The 19,821-nt window shown below is 55.5% G+C and overlaps 2 protein-coding genes across 9 annotated transcripts; one reads left to right on the plus strand and one right to left on the minus strand.

The window, feature by feature from the left end:
- The first annotated feature begins 29 nt into the window (after positions 1-29).
- Positions 30-6,265, plus strand: ZNF319 (zinc finger protein 319). 4 transcript variants are annotated; one of them, XM_070451227.1, is made up of 2 exons: positions 30-450; positions 1,196-6,265. In XM_070451227.1, the coding sequence occupies exon 2, from the start codon at positions 2,691-2,693 to the stop codon at positions 4,449-4,451; it is 1,761 nt and encodes a 586-aa protein (XP_070307328.1). In that variant the 5' UTR covers positions 30-450; positions 1,196-2,690; the 3' UTR covers positions 4,452-6,265. The 4 variants fall into 4 exon arrangements, with proteins under 4 accessions (XP_070307328.1, XP_070307327.1, XP_070307329.1 ...); XM_070451226.1 differs by having other exon boundaries at positions 2,463-6,265; XM_070451228.1 differs by lacking the exon at positions 30-450 and having other exon boundaries at positions 625-4,430; positions 4,645-6,265.
- Positions 6,266-7,957: 1,692 nt separating this feature from the next.
- On the minus strand, positions 7,958-18,852 carry SPMIP8 (sperm microtubule inner protein 8). 5 transcript variants are annotated; one of them, XR_011482199.1, is made up of 9 exons: positions 18,721-18,845; positions 17,717-17,975; positions 14,620-14,681; positions 14,223-14,397; positions 13,750-13,811; positions 13,463-13,527; positions 13,094-13,126; positions 11,720-11,817; positions 7,958-9,639 (listed from the first exon to the last, which is right to left on the minus strand). XR_011482199.1 is itself a non-coding variant. In XM_070451237.1 (8 exons), exons 2-8 carry the CDS (start codon positions 17,937-17,939, stop codon positions 11,787-11,789), a joined length of 651 nt encoding a protein of 216 aa, XP_070307338.1. In that variant the 5' UTR covers positions 17,940-17,975; positions 18,721-18,844; the 3' UTR covers positions 11,666-11,786. The 5 variants fall into 5 exon arrangements, 2 of the variants coding, with proteins under 2 accessions (XP_070307338.1, XP_070307340.1); XR_011482200.1 differs by lacking the exon at positions 7,958-9,639 and having other exon boundaries at positions 11,666-11,817; positions 13,094-13,257; positions 18,721-18,846; XM_070451237.1 differs by lacking the exon at positions 7,958-9,639 and having other exon boundaries at positions 11,666-11,817; positions 18,721-18,844.
- Positions 18,853-19,821: the final 969 nt, after the last annotated feature.

Genomic DNA, 19,821 nt, shown 5'->3' on the forward strand with positions numbered 1-19,821 from the left:
CCGAGCGACCGGAGAGCCACCCAGCGCGTCCGGCTGTCCGACCCGGCCCGGCCGCGGGGTCCCCGGCAGGGGGCGGCCTCGCTCCGTGCCTCCCGCTCCTCCCGCAGCCGCCGCCGCCCGGGCTGCCGCTCCTCCCCCGGCCCCGCCTCCCTGGCCCCCGCGCCGCCCGCCTGTCCGCCGGTCTCTGCAAGGCCATCGTTCCGTCCGCCCGCCCTCCCAGCGCTCCTCCGCCCCGGCCCCGCTATCCCGGCCGCGCACGTCGCTTCCTCGGTTCCGGCCGCCGCTAGCCCGTTCCCCGCCCCCGGGCCGGCAGCCGCCGCTACGCAAGGCCGGGGATTGGCAGCGCGCGTAGGCCGCGCTGCCGCGGATGGAGTCGGAATAAAGGGGCGGCTGAGAGAGCAGCCAGTCGCCACTCGCCCCGCGCCTGACCCCGCGGGCGGCCCGGAGCAGGTGAGCGGCGGGGCGCCCGGGGCCGCGTCTGGGGGCCACTCCCGCGCCCGCCGCACCCCTTCCCCAGCCGGCCCGGCAGTCCCCCCCCCCCCCCAACCCCACCTCCCGCCCGACCCGGCGGCCTCCTGAGCTCTTGGGCGGCCCAGGCCAACCTCGACACGCAGCTACCTCCCGGGCCCGGCCTGCAGCCCTGGGGCCTTTCTCGGGCCCACTCGCCCGCGGGTCCGGCTCCGGGGCCGCAGCGTCCTGGCTCCCGGCGAGGGCTGACAGGAGGCAGCCCAGCTGGGCCGGCGGGCAGTGCCGGCGGGGAGGTGATCGGCTTTCATTTGGTTTCCCAAGGAAGAGGAAGGGCTGGGGTGGGGCGCAGGTGGGGGCCTCCCCTTGCCTCCCTAACCCTAGTCTCTCATCCTCTTTGCCGGGTGATCAGAGAGGCCTCCTGACCGCGCCTTCCTGGAGGGGGGGCCGGAATGGGCAGCGGACCTGGGGGCCCGGGACTGGGGACCCTGGGTCTGGCAGCCATTCATGCCAGGGAAAAAAAAAAAAAAACAACAGTTGGGTTGGCGCAGCCTGACCTAGACCTGGCTCAGAGTAGTCCTGCTTCCCTCTTTCCTGGGGAGGCTTTGGTACCTGCTGGCTCATGCAACCTGCTGCCTCCACTCAGAGCAGCGGCTTCTTCACTTCTTTCCTTCCCGGAAAGATGCTGAGGCTGACAGTTTTTAGTCTGACTCTTATGTTTCTTTGGCAGAACAGTTAGAGGCCAGGCTGGCTTGTGAAGGCATCCCCTTCCTTCTCTTTTCATCCGGAGAAAACTTACAAACTTTTCAATGTTAGAAGCAGAGGAGCTGGGAACCTGAAAGCGGGTTGCATCTGATTCTAAAAGTTCCTCCCTCTCGCTGTCATTACCTTATGCTGCCACAAAGTGGTGAGTTAGAGATTTGCCTGGGCTGGGTGGTCTTTACCTTCTATGGATTATCCAAAGTGTTACAGACTTGGAGCAAGGGAACAGCGTTGTCTCCGGAAAGGTGACAGGGATGGTTAGCATGCTACATCCCACATTGCAGAGGCAAACTCAAAATTGCTTACATTTCCGGCAGGCCTTGACACTATCATATTAAGAGGATTTAAGGCTTTTTTTCTTTTTTGGTGCTCTGGGAGATGACTAGCCTGGGGAACTTCTGCCGAGTACCCATCAAGGCTGTGTGGGTCTGTGGGTCTCGTCCTCATCAGGCATTGGCTCAGGTCCCTGCAAAACCATTCCTCTTATTGTGTGAAGAGAGAACAGGCACACAGTCAGGGGGGAGGACCTGGGGACAATTGAGAGAGGTATGGGTCAGCCCCTCACAGGAGTTTTCTGAGATGGGCCTCCATTCCATGCAGGGTTTTAAATATTGATTGACTGAGGGGCCTTCAGATCTGGGAGGTCTGGCCTTTTAGATCTACAGTCTGTTCTTATGAGCAGTTGTGTCTTGGGTTGAAATTCAGGGCAGCGACAGGAGAGGAGCTGGCAGGTCTACAGGGAGACCTCAACCAGAGCCTCTCTGCTTTTATCTATCTTCTGTATTAGGCTTCCAAATAAGAAGTGTTTTGCACACACATAAAAAAAGGTTATGTTACTAAAATTCTTGTTTTGTGCACCAAGGCCCTCACCGGTCAGTCTTCCCCTCCTTCTTTCCTGGGAGCATGAACAGAACTTGTGATTTCTTTGTATTGTGGGCAGATCACCCCAGACTCACTTGTGAGACAGCTAATGGAAGCGGGTTGGCAGTAAGCTGGGAGACTGGGATGCCTGGCTAAGAGATGGGGAACTGAGGATGGGTGGGCCTGGAGACAGCCACCATCCCCTTTACTGGAGGACTTGCGCTGCCAGCAAGTGAAGATCTCCCTGTCCGGAGCCCCCTTCACTTCCCTGATGTGTTTTATGTCAATGTGGCAAGTGCAGGCAGATCAGGGAGAGGCCCCCGGAACAGCTGTGTGTCCCTGCCTCAAGCTCACGATTTCTTTCTTCTCTGCAGAGCCTCCCTGCCACTCCTGGCACCCTGCCCGAAGACCCCCGTCCTGTAGGCACAGCCTTGTAGTCTGTCTTGGTGAATGACTTGGACTGCCTGACCAGTCCCACTCCGTGCCTTGTCCGAGGTCCTCGTCCATCCCTGATCCTGGGCAGCTTCTCTCTCTGGTGTGGGTCACCTTAAGCAGGGAAACTGAAGCCATTACTCTCCAAACCCTGTTTCATCTTCCCAAGCATGTCAGAGAGCTGGCAGCAGCCGCCGCAGACGCAGCCGCAGCAGCCTCAGCCCCCACAGCCGCAGCACCATGCTGAACCCCCACCGGCCCTGGCGGAGCACACGCTGCCTCCAGGCACGGCTGAGAACCCCCTGGGCTGCGCGGTCTATGGCATCCTCCTGCAGCCTGAGCCGGGCCTGCAGCCCCCGCAGCACGTGCCCTTGCAGGCCGCGGGGGAGCCGGGCCCCAAGTGTGGCGTGTGCGGTCACGACCTGGCGCACCTGTCCAGCCCCCATGAGCACCAGTGTCTGGCGGGCCATGACCGCTCGTTCCAGTGCACGCAGTGTCTTAAAATCTTCCACCAGGCTACCGACCTGCTGGAGCACCAGTGCGTGCAGGCCGAGCAGAAACCTTTCGTCTGCGGTGTCTGCAAGATGGGCTTCTCGCTGCTCACATCGCTGGCGCAGCACCACAGTGCCCACAGCAGCACCGGGGGCCTTGTGAAGTGTTCCATCTGCGAGAAGACCTACAAGCCCGCTGAGGCGGCCGAGCCCGAGGCCACCGCCGCCCCCTCCCTGCCCCCGGCACCCCCGCCTCCGCCCGCCGTGGCCCCAGCGGAGTCGGCCGACAAGCCCTACAGCTGCCCCATCTGCCAGAAGCCCTTCAAGCACCTGTCGGAGCTCTCGCGGCACGAGCGCATCCACACGGGCGAGAAGCCCTACAAGTGCACGCTGTGCGACAAGAGCTTCAGCCAGTCTTCGCACCTGGTGCACCACAAGCGCACGCACAGCTCGGAGCGGCCGTACAAGTGCGCGGTGTGCGAGAAGACCTTCAAGCACCGCTCGCACCTCGTGCGCCACATGTACGCGCATTCGGGCGAGCACCACCTGTTCCGCTGCAACGTGTGCGAGCTGCACTTCAAGGAGTCGTCGGAGCTGCTGCAGCACCCATGCACGCCCAGCGGGGAGCGGCCCTTCCGCTGCGGCGAGTGCCAGAAGGCCTTCAAGCGGCCGTCGGACCTGCGGCAGCACGAGCGCACGCACAGCGCCGAGCGGCCCTTCAAGTGCGACCTGTGCCCCATGGGCTTCAAGCAGCAGTACGCGCTCATGCGGCACCGGCGCACGCACAAGGCCGAGGAGCCCTTCAAGTGTGGCCTGTGTGAGAAGGGCTTCGGGCAGCCCAGCCACCTGCTCTACCACCAGCACGTGCACACCCTCGAGACCCTCTTCAAGTGCCCCGTGTGCCAGAAGGGCTTCGACCAGTCGGCCGAGTTGCTGCGGCACAAGTGCCTGCCGGGTGCGGCCGAACGGCCCTTCAAGTGTCCGGTGTGCCACAAGGCCTACAAGCGGGCCTCGGCCCTGCAGAAGCACCAGCTGGCCCACTGCTCGGCGGCCGAGAAGCCCCTGCGCTGCACGCTGTGCGAGCGCCGCTTCTTCTCGTCCTCCGAGTTCGTGCAGCACCGCTGCGACCCGGCCCGCGAGAAGCCGCTTAAGTGCCCGGACTGCGACAAGCGCTTCAAGTACGCCTCCGACCTGCAGCGGCACCGGAGGGTGCACACGGGCGAGAAGCCCTACAAGTGTCCCAACTGCGACAAGGCCTTCAAGCAGCGCGAGCACCTCAACAAGCACCAGGGCGTGCACGCCCGCGAGCAGCAGTTCAAGTGCGTGTGGTGCGGCGAGCGCTTCCTGGACGTGGCCCTGCTACAGGAGCACAGCGCGCAGCACAGTGCCGCGGCCGCCGCGGCCGAGGGCGCCTACCAGGTAGCCGCCTGCCTGCCCTGAGCCCCAGCTGCGGCCCCGGCCCGGCCCCTCGCGCCCATCCCCGGACCTGGCCCTGGGCGTGAGGATGAAAGGGCACCCGGGCAGGTGGAGGGTGTGGGTGCCTGGCACCCCTGGTACCGGCCTGGAGGAGGTGGGGGTGGGGGGCAGATGGCCGTGGCTGGTCTTGATCCTGCAAACCTCTTTCCCCTTACAGGATTCGCTCTCTTGAGAGACCTCAGCCTCCCTTTTCTCAATGGAACCAGGCTGGAAGTCGAACTGGCCTCTCTCCACCCCAAGGAGGGGGTGGTGCTAGCCCAACCTTCCCAGACCTTTCAGCCTCCCTAGAGAAAGCAGATAGGTTAGGAAAGAGGAGGGTCACGGGAGGGCCTGGGCGCAGGGTGGCCCCCTTCAGGTTGCTGTTTGAGGGGGAAGGCTAACTCCAGGAAGGCAACCTGTGAGCCTCAGGCCCCTCTGTCCACTTCAGCTAGGGGCAGCGCACCCTCCAGGGTTCTGACAGGCAGACACACAGCAGTGCTGCACAGCTGTGGGCCGGGTCTGCTTGGAGAGCGATTGGCCCAGCCGGAAGGGGGAGGCAGAGAAGTTCTTCCTTGACGCGCTCAGCCGGGGACAGCGCTGTCCCTGGGGAAAGGAGGAAAGGCAGCCTTTGCAACGAGGGCTCATCCCAGCGTTTTGGAAGCGCCCCTCCCACCTTTGCGGCAGAGTTCCAAGCGCAGGTGGGGAATGTGCCCTCAGCCAGACAGAACTGCTGATGTGAAAAAAGGGGATTGTTAGACCCCCCCCTGGTGCCCGGGAGGTGGAAGGGCCAAGCCCTTCATCTTCCCAGTGGATGGGAACAAGTGTCACTTGCTCACTCGAATCAAATCCTGTGAACCAAAGCCTCAAGGGCGTGGCCCTAATCAGCTTACCCCAGCCCTGCTTCAGGGCCAAGACCATGCCTGGGTACCCGGGGCAGGGGAGGTGGAGGGATCGTGGGCATGCCTCTGACCCCACAGCACCCTCCCAGCCCCGGGGCCCCCTCCCCCATCGGCCTGGCTGCTGGCCTGTACTCCAGGGGTCTTGTGCCGCCAAGATGCTCTGGACAGCATCCAGCTATTTCCAAGACCAGAGTGTTCTCCCTCAGGTCCTTTTAGGGTCCCCCTAGGTCTCCGCTACCCACAGGGCTCATGGAGCCTTGGGTGTCCCGGTTAGGGAGTGGGCAGGGGAAGAGGGTTGTTAAGGAAACCAGCAGGTGGATGGAGTCAGCTGTTACCACTTGATGGCTGGGGCTCTTCTCAAGAAGGCCAGAAGATCTTTACTGTCAAAATGATTCTTCTGAACCCAGCTCTGCCCCTGCCCTCTCCCTACCCCCCTCCCAGGTTGTGGGTCTTAAAAGGAGACTTTAATCAGTGCCCACCCCCAAATCCCAGAGGAGCAGGGAGACCCGCCTTGTCCCACTGTCACCTTCAGAAATCTGAGAAGCCCACGTCCACCTCCTCCTTCTGGTTTCCCTTCCGGTGCCTGCAGAGAGGGGCAGTCCTTCCCCTCGGTGCTGGCTTTAGTCACAATGCCTCAAAAGACATGGAACCCAGGCTGACAACAGTCCCAAGTGCTCATTTTCTTTTTCTTTTCTTTCATTTTGCTTTCTGAAAGCAGTTGTTATACTGTTCATAACATTGTATAGTTTAATTTCATGTCATTTTGGATCTTATCTAAAAATGTGAGGATTTGAGTTTTTAAAAAGAACAACTCCATTTTAGATAGCGCCTTTTGATGTTAATATATAGTGAGTCCAATGTATGCTTTAGAAGTAAAGACATTGACCTTCACAGACCAAAGCACAGCTTCTTCTGGTCATTCTTCCACAGAGGGATGTTGGGCTGTGGGGAGGGGGTGGTGTGCAGGCTGGGGGGGCCAGGCTGGGGACTGGGATCCAAGGCTGGGTTCCAATCCAGAGTCTGGAACACTCTGGTCATGTGACTTTGGGCAAGCTCTCAGTTGCCTCGTCTATAAAATTGGGAGGTTAACCCTTGTTTGGTTCTTGTGAGAGTTAAGTGGGGTTGCATATGGAGCTTCCCCAGGGGAGAAACTGTGACGATGCTGACGGTGCCAACCACAGGACGCTTGGAACCCTCAGGCTGCAACCTCTTGACCTCTTTGGGGTTTTGCTGCAGCTGCTGTAGAGGGAGCTGGACTGAGGGACCAGCAGGTCATGGATGGTCAGAAGCTGGGGCCTGAGCCTGGTAAGCAGGAGAGCTTCCTTGGCTCCAGTGGAAAGCCAGGGCCTTCCTGGAGCAGCCTGTGGGCCCCGCCCCCAAGGATGGCCTGTTCTGGCCTCATTTCCACTCACTCTGTCACAGGCTGATCCCTTTGCATGTCCAACCCAGCCACCTCCTCAGCCTACCTGAACCCTCTCTGCCCCCTTCCCTGTCCCCCAGGGAGCCAACTGCAACCCGGGCTCCTTCTGCTTCTCACAGGCAAGGGTGGAGGTGGGGAGAGGAAGGGAGAAGCAACTACTTCTGCCTGGAGTCTGAGAGCTAGTGGAGTGTGGTCAGCAGGGATCCCTGCCCTGAAGGTGGGGTGGAGGTGAAGATAGAAAGAGGACCATAAGTTGCCCTCGCTGCAGGGGACTCAAAATGCTGCAGAAGGCTTAGTGGGGAGGCTGGAGGACCCCAGATGTGACCAGGACACCATGCTTCTCTCCGTGTGTGGCCATGGGGGACCTGCCCTTGAGAAGTTGGGTGGTTCCTTCCTCTCATTGCCTCTCAGCAATGATGCCCAGGGCCCCTTGTGTGTCTGCCAGGCTTGAATCTTGGCTTCCTTTCTAGCTGAGTGACCTTAAGCAAAGCCCACCCACCTTGCAGGAACTCCTAGGAAGCACTGGCATGTGTTTGGGTGCTTTATAGCTTCAGGTTGCCCTTCCTGGACAGACGGTGATTCGCGTATGCCAGGGGCAGGAGCAGCCCTGGCAGATCTCACATAGAGGCTGTAATGACTTTTTCCCAACTCCATCTCTCACAAAGCAGTGGGGCTCCCACCTGGCCCTCAGCCTCTGGACTCCAACCTGGGCCAAACCCAGGGCAGTAAATGGAGCCCTGGCCTGGGGGTTCAGGTCTTAGACCTCTGATAGCAGGTGGTCCCAGGCAGGTTCTGCTTCTCTCGGGATCTCAGTTCCATCTGAAGCAGAGGTGTTGACTCTGATCTCTGAGGCTCCTAAGAGACCTGAATCTGGGAAGGTGACGGGATCAACCTGTGGCCCCCTTTCTCCTCCCTGCCTCTCCGGGCCTCCAGTCTGCTGCTCCCCACCTGCCTCATTCTGCTCTCTTGGTTGTAAGTGACAGAAACAGCATAAACTGGCTTAAGCAGCTGCCTTTCACTGTACCTGACCACACACAGATAACCTCTCTCACCTACCTACCCAGGAACTCCACAGTTTCCTGTGTTCCAAAACTCCATCCTTAGAGCATGGAATTTTCATGGGCGAATGGCCAACATTATGGCTAGGGGTACAAACTAGCACTGTCTTCCTCTTTCTTAAAAAAGATATTTATTTGTTTTATTTGACTTTGCTGGATCTTAGTTGTGGCATATGGCATGTAGTTCCCTGGCCAGCGATTGAACTCCGGAACCCCTGCACTGGGAGTGCAGAGTCTCAGCCACTGGACCACCAGGGAAGTCCCAGGCACTATCTTATCTAGTCTCTGGCTTATCATTTTCTCTGCCCCAACCACTGACAGCATAGGGAGAGGGTGGTCCCTTGAGGTGAGGGGTGACATCTGGATGAGAGCCAGAGGACTAAGAGGGAGAGGCTAACATAGGGACTTCCTGGCAGTCCAGTAGTTTGTTGCGCTTCCACTGGCTGCAGGGGTCGTGCGTTTGATCTCTGGTCGAGGATCCTGCATGCTTTATAGCTCAGCCAAAAAAAAAAGAGAGAAACACTAACATAAGTTTCACATTTTGGAGTTAATAATACCTCCTGCATGGCTTGGGTGGGTGTATATTCTCTTGGGTCCTCAAAGTCATTGCCATGGTAGGCTGGATCACCAGAGACAACTCTCCCAGGGAGCCCACCATCTTGCTGACTTTGTGTGGCCGGCTCTGGGCTCAGCCCCACAGCGGGGCAGTGGGAGAGGAGCCCGCTGTCCTGGAGTGGAGCCTGTGCCCATGAACCGTGGCGGCCCTGCTGTGCTCTCGTGGTTAAGAGCACCACAGTCAGGCCTGGCTGGAGTCCTGCCTCTGCCGCGCATAAGCACCAAAGCTTTGGGAAGGTTTTTGAATCTTTCTGGGCCTTATTTTCCTCATCTGTGAAATGGAGCCAATAACGTTCTCTTCTGGGCTTAGGATGAGGGTCCTGTGAAATGACCCACGTGGAGTGTTGAACATGTTTCAGTCACTCAGGAAAGCAGAGGACTGGGACGTCCAAGGCAGAAGGGAGCCAGCCCCGCTCTCCTATCCGAGTGTCAGGGTTGTCTTTACCGCCCCCGCCCCCCCATCACTTTCCTATCTACCTGTTGGTTGGAGCCTCATACCATCTCCATGAGACGGGCCGGGCAGACCTGAAGATCTGCTTTGTGCTGACCCTTGAGAAGTCCAGAGGCTTCCCAAAGCCAGACAGTTTGTGATGAGAGAGGCCTGGAATTGTGGGGGCGGGCCAGGTGGGCCAGGTCGGGGAGAGGCACTGGGGCGGGACTGTCCTAGGCTCTGAACCTCACAGGCCTCCACCTCCAGCCACTGGAGCCCGGCTTGCTGGTTCCAACCTACTCTTTGCTGGCCAGGAAGCTGGGAGCAATGGCCGGGACTGGTGCTGGCACCCAGGCTGGCCAGGGGAGCAGGAGAGCTCTTCACCAGCAGTGGGGGTGGGGGGCGTGGCGTGCTCTCAACTCCTTGAGGGATTGGAGCCACCGTTCTGCATCTTCCCATCTGTGCAGAGGCAGCTCCATAGAGAGCCTTCACCTGACCTTCCAGCCTCCAACTTCATCCCTTCTCCAGAGCAGGCCCCAGACGAGGACCACAAACTGCTCAGACCTTGGAGAGTTGCCCAGGGCCTCCCTGCCTGGGCCAGACTTGCCTGTGATAAGCTCCGCATCCCATCCTCAAGCCGCTGCATTCTTTGTTCCTTGATGGTTATGCCTCTAGGAAAAGCCTTGGCTGCTGTTGATTTTCGTAGATCTACAAAGATTCTGGCAGGAATGTCCAGTCGTCCTCACAGGGCCTTGAAAAGGAGGTCGAGGGGAGGGGTGGGGGTGGGCCAGGGCTTGTGGGATCTCCCTCTTCACTCTTCGTGCATGTCCATCCCCATTCTGGGTCTGCATTCCTGCCTTTGTTCATCTGTAAGCAGCACCGAGCACCTGCTGTTTGCCAGACCCCAAGCTGGTGCAACTGGGCATGAAGGTAGGACTTGGGATGAGAGAGTTTTGAGGTTTTCATGTATATCAAAAGATAGGGTCAAAATGTCAAAGCTGCTGGAATACAGTACAAAATACTACGTGCAAGAGTCTTCCCCAACCCTCCCACCACCCTCCCTCAGCCAGGACCCTTCCTCCATCCCCAATCCTCCCTATTGCCAGGCCCAGGGTGAGAGTATGTGTCTTGTATGTTACTCTGTAATAAACACAACTATTACTTTGTAGGAGTTGTTTCATTTCATCCAGGTTTTATGTTGGTTCTTGGAGGCCCAAGGCCCCCTTCCTAAGTCCCAGATCCTACTGGACAGATGAGAGGGGCCAGCAAATACAGTATTTCCCAAGAGCCTACTGTGGGCCAGAAGCTACGATTCCTGTCCTCATAATCTTGGGGAAGAACTGGGGAGGAAGGGAAGACTGGGAAGAGGACTGCCTGGAAGAAAGGATGAGATTTGGGTAGGAAGAGATGGCAAAAGCATTTCATGTGGGAGGAAGGCTTTGACCAAGGGTCAGGAGGCAGGCAGGAGCCTGAGTGTTTGGAACAGCAAGGAGACTGGTGATGGGGTTTGGGCTGGGGTAGTGTGTTGAGGCCCAGGGCCTGGGTTGTGGCTTGGGGTCAGGCCAGGAAGGCCTAGAGGTGAGGCCATGGAAGCTTGTCCCCAAGGCAATGGCCACAGGGAGAATTTCTAAAGTAATCTCTCTATGAGGAGCAAAGAGCCCCGGGGACTGAGGGGACTTGAGGGCACAGAGACAATGGCTCAGGCTCAGTGGCCTCTCTTCATCTCCGGGGATTTTTAAACCTGCAGGTGATGAGGAGGATGTGAGTCAGGGTTTCCTAACCTCTGTGGGCACTGACTCTCCTGAGAATCAAGTGAAAACAAGGAGATTTTTCATGGAAAAAGCACGTGAGTGGACCCATGGCTTTGCACATGACTTTGGAAGGTTCGTGGATCCCTGAAGTCCCAGATCATAGTGTAAGAAGTCCTGTTCAAATACCTCGTGAGCTTGGTGGCTACTGACCCTGATTTGGGTCTGTCATTGCAGACTGGCCACAGGTGGGATGGTGTTTGGAAGATCCTGGAGCTAAGTGCTGAGGCTGGCTGCTCTAACCCCAGCCACGCTGAGACACTCTTCTTTGACACACCCTTTGAGCAGGGTTATTCTGGACTTGGCCCAGGAAAACCCATGGCTGTGTGCAGGGCATCAGACCTCCTTTCTGTAGGTTGGTAGGCAATCAGAACTAGTCCTGAAGCTTTGTGGACAAAGCAGATAACTTTTTGTTTCTGCGGTATATTCATTGGCAATGCTCTGGGCAGAGGAAACCTTCTCTGAGTGGCCTCAGGCACCTCACCTTACTTCTACACTGTGCTGCTTCACCATGAATCGGGGCCCTCGGCCAAACCTCCAAGGCCTGATTCCACTTCTTCAAGGGGACCCAGGCCCAGGGAAGCCCCTCAGCCTATATTGGTATGGCAAGGGCTTTTGAGAGAGGGGTCTTAAGTCCCTTTTGCACCCTCTCATTTCTCTTTTTGACTCAAATTCAGAGTCTGAGGTGGAAGGGGCTTGCCTGCAGGCCTATAAGCAGTGGACAGGGGCACAGATAGAACCTAATTCCCAGCCTGTGTTTGCACCTCATTCCCAGCTGGGGCTTGAGGCTTAGACCCTGACTCTCACTTGGGGTGACAAGATACATCTTTCCTAGACCCCATCAGTCCTCCAGGAGCTGGCAGAAGGCAGGTTAGGGTAAAATATCATCATCCTGAGGTTCTGATCCTCCCCTAGCCTTTGCCACACACACACACACACACACACACACACAGAGGTTGAGTGCCTCCCTGTGGAGTATAAGGTTTATTTCTACTTAGGGAGATGGGTATGGCCTCCATATACCCTTGTCCTGCTGGGGAACGTGAGTGGCACAGTTAGGCAGCCTGGGTGTCAGCCTCCTTTTCACAGATTAACGCCAGGGGGTCAGATAGTTGACACGACTGTGGAAAGAAACAGGGGTGAGATGGGGGCCTCTAGAGTGTCCTGGGGAAAAAATCAGGTTGTCCTTCTCTAGGTATTCCCCACAAAACCCACCTCCCTGCCTTCAAGGTTCTGAAAACACAGCTTCTATCCTGTCTCTTATGGCTCAAGAACCTTCCCTGGCTCCTGATTTCCTTTCATATATTGTTGGCTGGTCCCTTTGATTTTCAGGCCCCACTTCCAATTTGCCTCATCCTTATCTCCTGTGAGTCTGATTCATTTTTCAATCATTTAGTGAACCTACTCAGGCAGGCATTATATAGTAGGATAAAAACAGATAGCATTCCCTTGTATGTGCAAGGGTAGATGAGAGAAGGCAAACTTTCATCAATATGGAATTATAATGCAATAGTCTGCATGCTCCAAAACAGAGAGGGATGCACATGAGGTGACGCTCTGGAGGGGGGTGGTTTGATTTGGAGGGGAGGAGCAGAAGGTCAGAGAAGACGTCAAGAAGGATGGAACATCTGGGTTGGGCTTTAAAGAGTAAGGAGGAGTTTTCCAAGCAGAGATGGAAGGATAATCTAGGCACTGAAACAGCACAAGCAAAGATGTGGAGTGCTCGGTTGTGTGGGTGATTTGGGTTGCCCCCAGGAGTCTGGTACTGCTGAAGTGTAGGGAATGGGACTGGAGAGGTGGGCGACAGCCAAGTTATGAAGGTGCTTGAGTATCTTGCATCCTCCTATTGGGAACACTAGTCCCAGTCCTTACCACCTTGCCTGCCTCCTGGAAGGCAGATTCTTGGCTCTTTTCATGATATTTCTTATACATCTCTTAACTCTTTCTGTCCCTGCTCTTTGTCCAGGTAAACCCCCACCCCCCTACTCCCCATCTTTGTCTTTTGTCCTGACTGGGTCAAATCGAGTGGACGTGAGTTTCAGCAAACTCCGGCAGATGGTGAAGGACAGGGAAACCTGGCGTGCTGCAGTCTATGGGGTCGTCGCAGAGTCGGACACGACTGAGGACTGAACAACAGTGACTGCTCCCTCCACCTCCCAATAGGCTGCACTTTTGCCTGGAGAGGATCTCTCCAGGGGGAAGCCCGTCGAACCCTCCGGACATCACCCAGGAGGCTACCAATACCCGGGCACCTCCCTCATGAGGCTCTGCGAGTGGGGAGGGATCTTAGCATAGTCTGAGCGCTGAGGGCGCCGAGCTCGATCCCACCGGAGGCGCGGCCAGATGGGGCGGGGTCGGGGCGGGGTCATTCCCCGCCTCCTGCAGTTGGGGCCTTACCTGTAGTTGGAGCCGAAACGTCGGAAAGCATTCCTGAAATAGAGGAGGGTGAGGCCGAGGCGGAGAAGAGTGACCCTCTCTGGGAACCGCCACGTCGGGAGGTGCTATCCCACCAGGATTACACTGCACCTTCACCGCACCCAACGCCTCCACTCTGAAAGGCACTGGAGGACAGGATGCTCCGTTTGGTAGGAATTAAACATTTACTCATTTTGAAATGGCAATTTTCTTATGGTGTTTTGGAGCCAATCGATGCTTTCGAGGCCTCACATTTTCAAGGGCCACTTGGTATGTGCTAGTGAAAGCTGCCAAGACCCCAGCCTCCTTCTCAGGTATGGGGTCCCCCGGGGTCTGTGGGGGGTAACTTACAAGGAGTCGAAAGGCAGGGGCTTCTGTCCATAGCGGTCCAGGCTGGGATTCTGGTTAAGACAGAACTGGGGAGGGCCAGAGGGACGGGGGTGTCTACTGAAGAGGGGGGACACGGGCCTTGCCCCTCGCCAACGCCCCACACAGCGCTGACTGCCGGAGATCTTGGCCTTCCGGGCTCTCGGAGACCCCAGGTCCGGGTCTCTTCTCCCACTCCCTGACCCCCGTGTTAGCAGCTCCTCCTCCACCCCGGCGTGCCCAGGGACCGGTCGGCGAGCAGCCCTTCCTACCCGCCAGTTCTGGGTCACCTCCGGCTTCAAGTACCGCACCGCATAGCCGCTGAAGCTCTCAACTGCGAAAAGACAGCTGGTCTCCGGCTCCACACCCGCCCTGAGCAAGCCGGCACCCTGGATCTTACCTGATCCCCGCCCCTAGGCCAAGCCACGCCCCACGCCTGCTGGAGGAACCAGTCCCACCTCCGGACTTTGTTCCGCCTGCCCTCCACCTCCACCCCATTGGTTCCCACTGCTCGGACCTGGCCCCGCCCCTCTCCCCATATAAGCCCCGCCTCCGAGCGCCTCAACCAGTCCGCGCGCAGCACCCTCTGAGTGCTGCGGTTTCTCCGGTTCCCCTGTCTTTGTCAGATTCCACCCCGGAAGCCCCCTAACTCTTCCTTGGTCAGCGCCCGGGGTCCCAGCTCTATGGACCCAGGGGCTCAGTTGTCTCTCCCGCCCTAGGGCATCCTCCGCGCGGTTAGACTGACCCTTCTTGCTCGCGCAGGGCAGCTTGAACTCTCCCGCGGAGGACACGAATCGGGACCAGTCCTCGATGGCGCGCGTAAAGCAGGGCCAGTCGACCCTGTTGATGCCCGGTGCGATGGGAGCCAGCTTTCCCTCGTGGTACCTGTTTCGGAGCCTCTGGCCGGTCTCCGTGATGTCCTGCCAGGAGGAAGGAAGTCAGGGAGCGGGGTGCACTCGAACCATCTGACCCAGGGGGCTCCCGAAGCCCCTGAAAGAGATGGGAAGGGCGGGGTAGGGTCCCAAAGAGGTAGCTGAGGAAGTGAGCGGAATGGAGATCGGCACCGGAGGTGCTTGGTGCTGGGTGCACAAAGGACATTCAGGTCCTCTCTCCAGGGCCAACCAGGGACAAAGGACGCTCACCAAGCACTGCAGGGGTTTGTTGGGAACACCGAGAAGTGTGAAGTAGGCATTATCAAAGTCATCTGAACGAGAGAGAGAAAGGGAGAGGAGTTAGTGCAGTTATCAGAAACAGGGTCATTGCCATACATTGCCAGAGGGGATAATAAATTAATTTGCATCTATGGAGAGAAATTGGCATTATCTATCAGAACTATAAATAAGCATATCTTTTGACCCTATACTCCTACTTCTGGGAATTTATCCTATTTTATATTTTGCACAACTGGGAAATGACGTGGGTATGAAGTTTACTCATTTCAGCGTTGTTTGTATTGTAATAGAAAATGACTGGAAAAAACCCAAGTGTCTGTCATTAATGGACTGGCTAAATAAACCATGATGGATCCTCACTATGCCTTGATTAAAAATAAAGTTCTTGATTCAAGAACTTCCAAGGTACAGAAGAGTATATGCCATGTGCTACCTTTGTCTTTAAAGACTAAAATTGAGACGATTGGAGGCAAACAAGAATATACATTTAGGTCATCACCTAACCAGGTCATCAAACAGCATCACTAATAGTGCTATTTGATGTTAGGTGCCCCCTGCCGAGCCCTCATGGTGAATATGGCATTCAAAACTTGTGAAAGCTTTTACAATCAAGCCTCTACACCTAATTCCTGGTTTACAGAAACTAGACTATCAAGGTAAACAACACTATAAGGAAAGAACTACTCAAATTCACAATGTAAGACTTGCCTACAACACAACTGTTTTGGATTTCTTAAGAAGTCAATATGATGAGGGAAAAATGGAAAGTGGATAGATTGGTTTTAGACTAAGGCCCAAGAGACATGATAACCAATTACAAGGCACAATCCTAGATCAAATCCTGGTTCCAAAAATTTTTTAACAGTTATGAAAGACATCTTTGGGGATAATTGGGGACATTTTAATATGGACTGAATATTGGATGTTAGGGAATTATCTTTAACTTTCCTAAATGTGATAATAGTAGGGAGTCATGTAGGAAGTTGTTTTTATCACTGGAAACTGATTGCTAAAGTGTGTGTGAGTGTGTGTGTGTGTGTGTGTGTGAGAGAGAGAGAGGGAGAGAGAGAGAGAGAGTGAAAATAAATATGGCAAAACATTAATTGAAGCAGGTAGAAGGTAATAAATGTTCAAAATATTAGTCTTTCAACTTTCCTCTATGTTTGAATATATTTGTAATTAAAAAAAGTTGGAGAGGAAAAGAACAGATTTGTATTTGCCATAGTAAAGAATGAAAGGATACATCAGGAACTCAGAGTGGTTACCCATAAGTGAGAATGAGTGGAATGAGGAAGAGCAAGAATTTTTTAAAAGTGCATTGTTACAACATTTTGAACCTGTGGCTCCATTGCTTTGATTAAAACTTACTTGCAATAAAATGCATATCTAAATCAAGAGCTCTCCCTATAAATCTAGATTCCTGGCTTCTCCTGGGAGCTAGGAGATTGGTAGAACTGTGCTGACCCTTCCCACACAGCATTCAAGGGGGACCCTATAGCTGCCCCCCTTTATATAGGGGCGGGTGAGGGGGCTCCTTCTCACTTTCACCCCACCCCCCAGTGCTTCCTTACCCACTTTCCATATCTGTGTTTTCCCTCTTGGCCCTGCAGGGGTCTCTGTGGGACCTCTGGAGATCCCCCTATCATCTCTGACAGGCTCACTCCACCCAGCCTGAACCTGGGTGTCACCCTGGACTCCCCACTCTTGCCCCTCTACTCACACTGGCCAAGTCCTACTCCTTTATCTCCTAAATACCTTCCAAATCCCTCCCCCATGGCCAAGACACTGTCACTCCCTCTTGAAGGCTGTGGTCCCTCCCAGTGTCCTAACCACTAACCTCTCCCCCATTATCCACTTCTTGTCCCTCTCGGTCACCCACTCCCTGACACCCCAGTGCTCAGACCTCTTTCCTGCTTAAAGTCTTCAGGGGTTCTTATCTACCTCCCAAGAAAGTCCAGATTGCTGAGCTCAATGACAGGGCCCTCCCTGAGCTGCGTCCCCACCACCAGCCACAGCTCCTGCTGCCCCCACGTACTTTGTCCTTGGGCCCAACCAAATCCCTCAAGTTCACCAACACCTTGAGCAGCTTTTCCCCTCCAGGCCTCTGTATGTGCTGCTCCCTCTAGCTAGAAGGCCTTTGTCCAAAGTACACACTCAAGTACAGACTCAAGTACAAAGCGGGCAATGAATAAATGTGTTGAAATGCCTGCATGTGGGCATCTGCATGGCACCCCTACCTCAATGCCCAAGCGTCTCAGCCAGTGAAGAGTTCTTCCTTAGCCCTGGGTAGTCCTTAACCCCAGAGGCTTCCATGTTCCCCTCTCTTTCATGACAGGTATCTTTCTCTTTCTTTTTCAAAGAGAGAGATGACTGGGCAGAAATTATTACTGCTGTTATTATTCTTCCTCTTCCTGCACTGCTGACCTCTGCAGTTCTGTCTCCATGAATAATAGCAATAACATTACTGTTGAGCACATAGTATGTGCCAGGCACTACTCTAACGGCTTCTCATGCCTTATATCACTTTAATCTCACAAAGTTAATCTCAAACCAGTTGATCCTAAAGGAAATCAGTACTGAATATTCATTGGAAGGACTGATGCTGAAGTTGAAGCTCCAATACTTTGGCCACCTGATATGAAGACATCACTCATTGGAAAACATCCTGATGCTGGGAAAGACTGAAGGCAAAGGAGAAGGGGTAGCCGATGATGAGATGGTTAGATAGCATCACCAACTCAATGAACAAAAATTTGAACAAACTCCAGGAGGTAGTGGAGGACCCCCATGGGGTTGTAAAGAGTCATTCCTGACTTATCGACTGAACAACAACAATCTCCCAATAGCCCTGAGAGGCCACCCTGTTAGCATTCCCATTTTACTGATAGGGAAGCAGAGGCTCAGACCCGGAGGATTCTCAGGAAAGGAGGAGCAGAGCTGGGACTAGTCCCCCTAACCCTTTCATTGGCTACTCCTGCCTTCTCCCTCTGAGATCTCTCTCCTCCAAACCATCCGCGCCTTCCCCTAAGGCTCTGAGGGACCACCAACAGCAACCAGGTGGCCCAACCTTTGCGGCAGTAGGTGGTGGACTGGCAGTGCTCGTCGGAAAGGCAGGCCTTGACAGAGTCCATGTCCATGCGGCGCAGACTGGGCAGGGCTGGGTGGTAGAGCTGCTGCTTCACGCCGGCCAGCTGGTTGCGCCTCCGGGGCATGGGCAGTAGGATGGCCGGGGACGTGTACACGTGGGTGGAGCCATCCTCCCAGGGCACCAGGTCAATGATGCGGGCCATGGCTGGGTGGCGGAGACACCCGCAGCAGACACCCTTCTGTGTGGGAACACAACCTTGGCCAGTGCTGACTTGTCATCCAACAGGTATTGAGCACCTACTGTGAGCCAGGAGCTGTGGTGGGATCAGGGACACTCAGAACACACACACACACACGGATATACACACACTCACAGAGCATGTGCTAAGGGCTCTGGCAGAGGTCTGTACAGGAGGGGGTGTGTGTGGGGAGACTGGGGCTGGGGCTTTCAGGGAATTGTCTAAAGAGAAGCCATTTGTGTCTATTCTGCAATAATGAGCAGGAAGCAACAGCAGCAAGTGGGTTCAGAAGTGGGCTCCGCCTGCCTCTGGGTAATTAATTATGGATTTCTGGCATTAGCTCAGGTACCTGGCATTTACTCAGCATTCTACAGGGAGACATGGGGACGTTTTAAATAAGGGGAGAAACATAATGGATATGAACTAGAAAGAAATATGGCTGGTTCTCCAGTGCTCCCTTTTAAAAAGCAGATATTCCCAGAGCCTTTGAGTAGTTTAAACTTCAGTGAGAATTTATTGAGTCCAGTTGCTTCCTTTCTGACTCTAGTGGGTGGTGAGAGATGGAGGCGGGCAACAGGGAGGTGGGTAGGAGGAGAGAGGACCTTTAGTGGGGAGAGGGCATGACGACTGGATGGGGAAGCTGCCCCAGGCGCTGGGCTTTCGAAGGGAGGGACAGGGAATGGGAGCAGTGAGAGGAGGGGGAGGGCGGACCCCTTGCCCCCCATCCACCTCTGCAGTACCTCACCTGCAGGCCACCAGCCCCAGGTGCACAGGCTTATAGAGATTTTCTCCTCCTTTGCCCGCTCAATGGGGAAGAGAGGTAGAGAGATCGGCCAGGCCCCAGTGCCTTATGAGACAGGAGAATAAAGGAGAGACATTCTGGAGAGACAATGCCCATTGCAGGCTCATTGTGAGGGCACCGGCTCCTTGGCAACCCTGGCAACCACAGGCTCCGAGAAGAGCCTGCTGCCCCCTTGGGTCCTTGCACTGGCCCCCTTGTTTGGCCTTCCTGAAGGTTGCTGTCTCTGGGGCTCACACAGGATGGGAATGTTGAGAAAATCAGACAAGGAGCTGGGGTTTCCTGGGGCTAATCATGGTAGGGCTGGCCAGGGCAGACTGTGTGGCCTTAGACTAGTTACTGTCTCTCTCTGGGCCTCAAAGTTCCCATCTCTGTTAGGCAAGGGTCCTGGGACCTGTCAAGAGGGGTATCTGAACTGGCAGGGTGTTTCTCTCCTCGCAGACCTCAGGGAAGAGGGCACTACCCTGTCTGTCAGTCCTTGAGGCTCCAGAGGTGGAGATTAGTGGTTGCCAGGATCCAGGGTCAGCATAAGGGGATCAGTGAGATTGGTGGCCTCAGCACAACAGGGATTAGCAGGTGATACTCCATGGCCAGACCCCTGTAGGCCTGCCGCTTCCCTCCCATCTTGTCAAAACAAGGTCACGAGGGCCTAAGCCAAGCACCCTGAAGTGTTCAGAACCACTGAGGGAGATCCCTGGCAGTCCAGTGGTTACAACTCAGCGCTTTCACTGCTGTGGCCCTGTGCAGTCAAAAAAAAAAAAAAAACAAAACCACTGGAGGGGGGAAGTCCTTCCACCCTCATGAGGAAACCCTGTGGAGATACTAGCTTATTTGCATATCTTGGCATGTGCTTTGCATACACCTGTCCACTTGCTGAGCCTAATGGACCATGGGACCCCTGCTGTGGGATTCCTGCAGGATTTGGCTCCTTAGCTCCTCCTCCTCTAGTGTAGTGTTCCATCCAGCCCCCAAGCAGCATCTCCAAGTCCCATCCCTTAGAGAAAAATTTCCTAGGGTTGACTTCATTCACCACCTCACTGAAAAATT

This window comes from Odocoileus virginianus, chromosome 20 (genome assembly GCF_023699985.2).
Source record: "Odocoileus virginianus isolate 20LAN1187 ecotype Illinois chromosome 20, Ovbor_1.2, whole genome shotgun sequence".
Taxonomy (NCBI): domain Eukaryota; kingdom Metazoa; phylum Chordata; class Mammalia; order Artiodactyla; family Cervidae; genus Odocoileus; species Odocoileus virginianus.

Excerpts from the sequence above, each read along its gene's own strand:
- ZNF319 (XM_070451227.1), top strand. The coding sequence starts at position 2,691 with ATGTCAGAGAGCTGGCAGCAGCCGCCGCAGACGCAGCCGCAGCAGCCT.
- SPMIP8 (XM_070451237.1), bottom strand. The coding sequence starts at position 17,939 with ATGGCCCGCATCATTGACCTGGTGCCCTGGGAGGATGGCTCCACCCAC. Across the intron at positions 13,812-14,222 it reads GCCCTGCGCGAGCAAGAAGG|TTGAGAGCTTCAGCGGCTAT; the intron begins GTCAGTCTAACC and ends GTCTTTTCGCAG. Across the intron at positions 13,127-13,462 it reads CCCCTGCCTTTCGACTCCTT|GAATGCTTTCCGACGTTTCG; the intron begins GTAAGTTACCCC and ends CCTCTATTTCAG.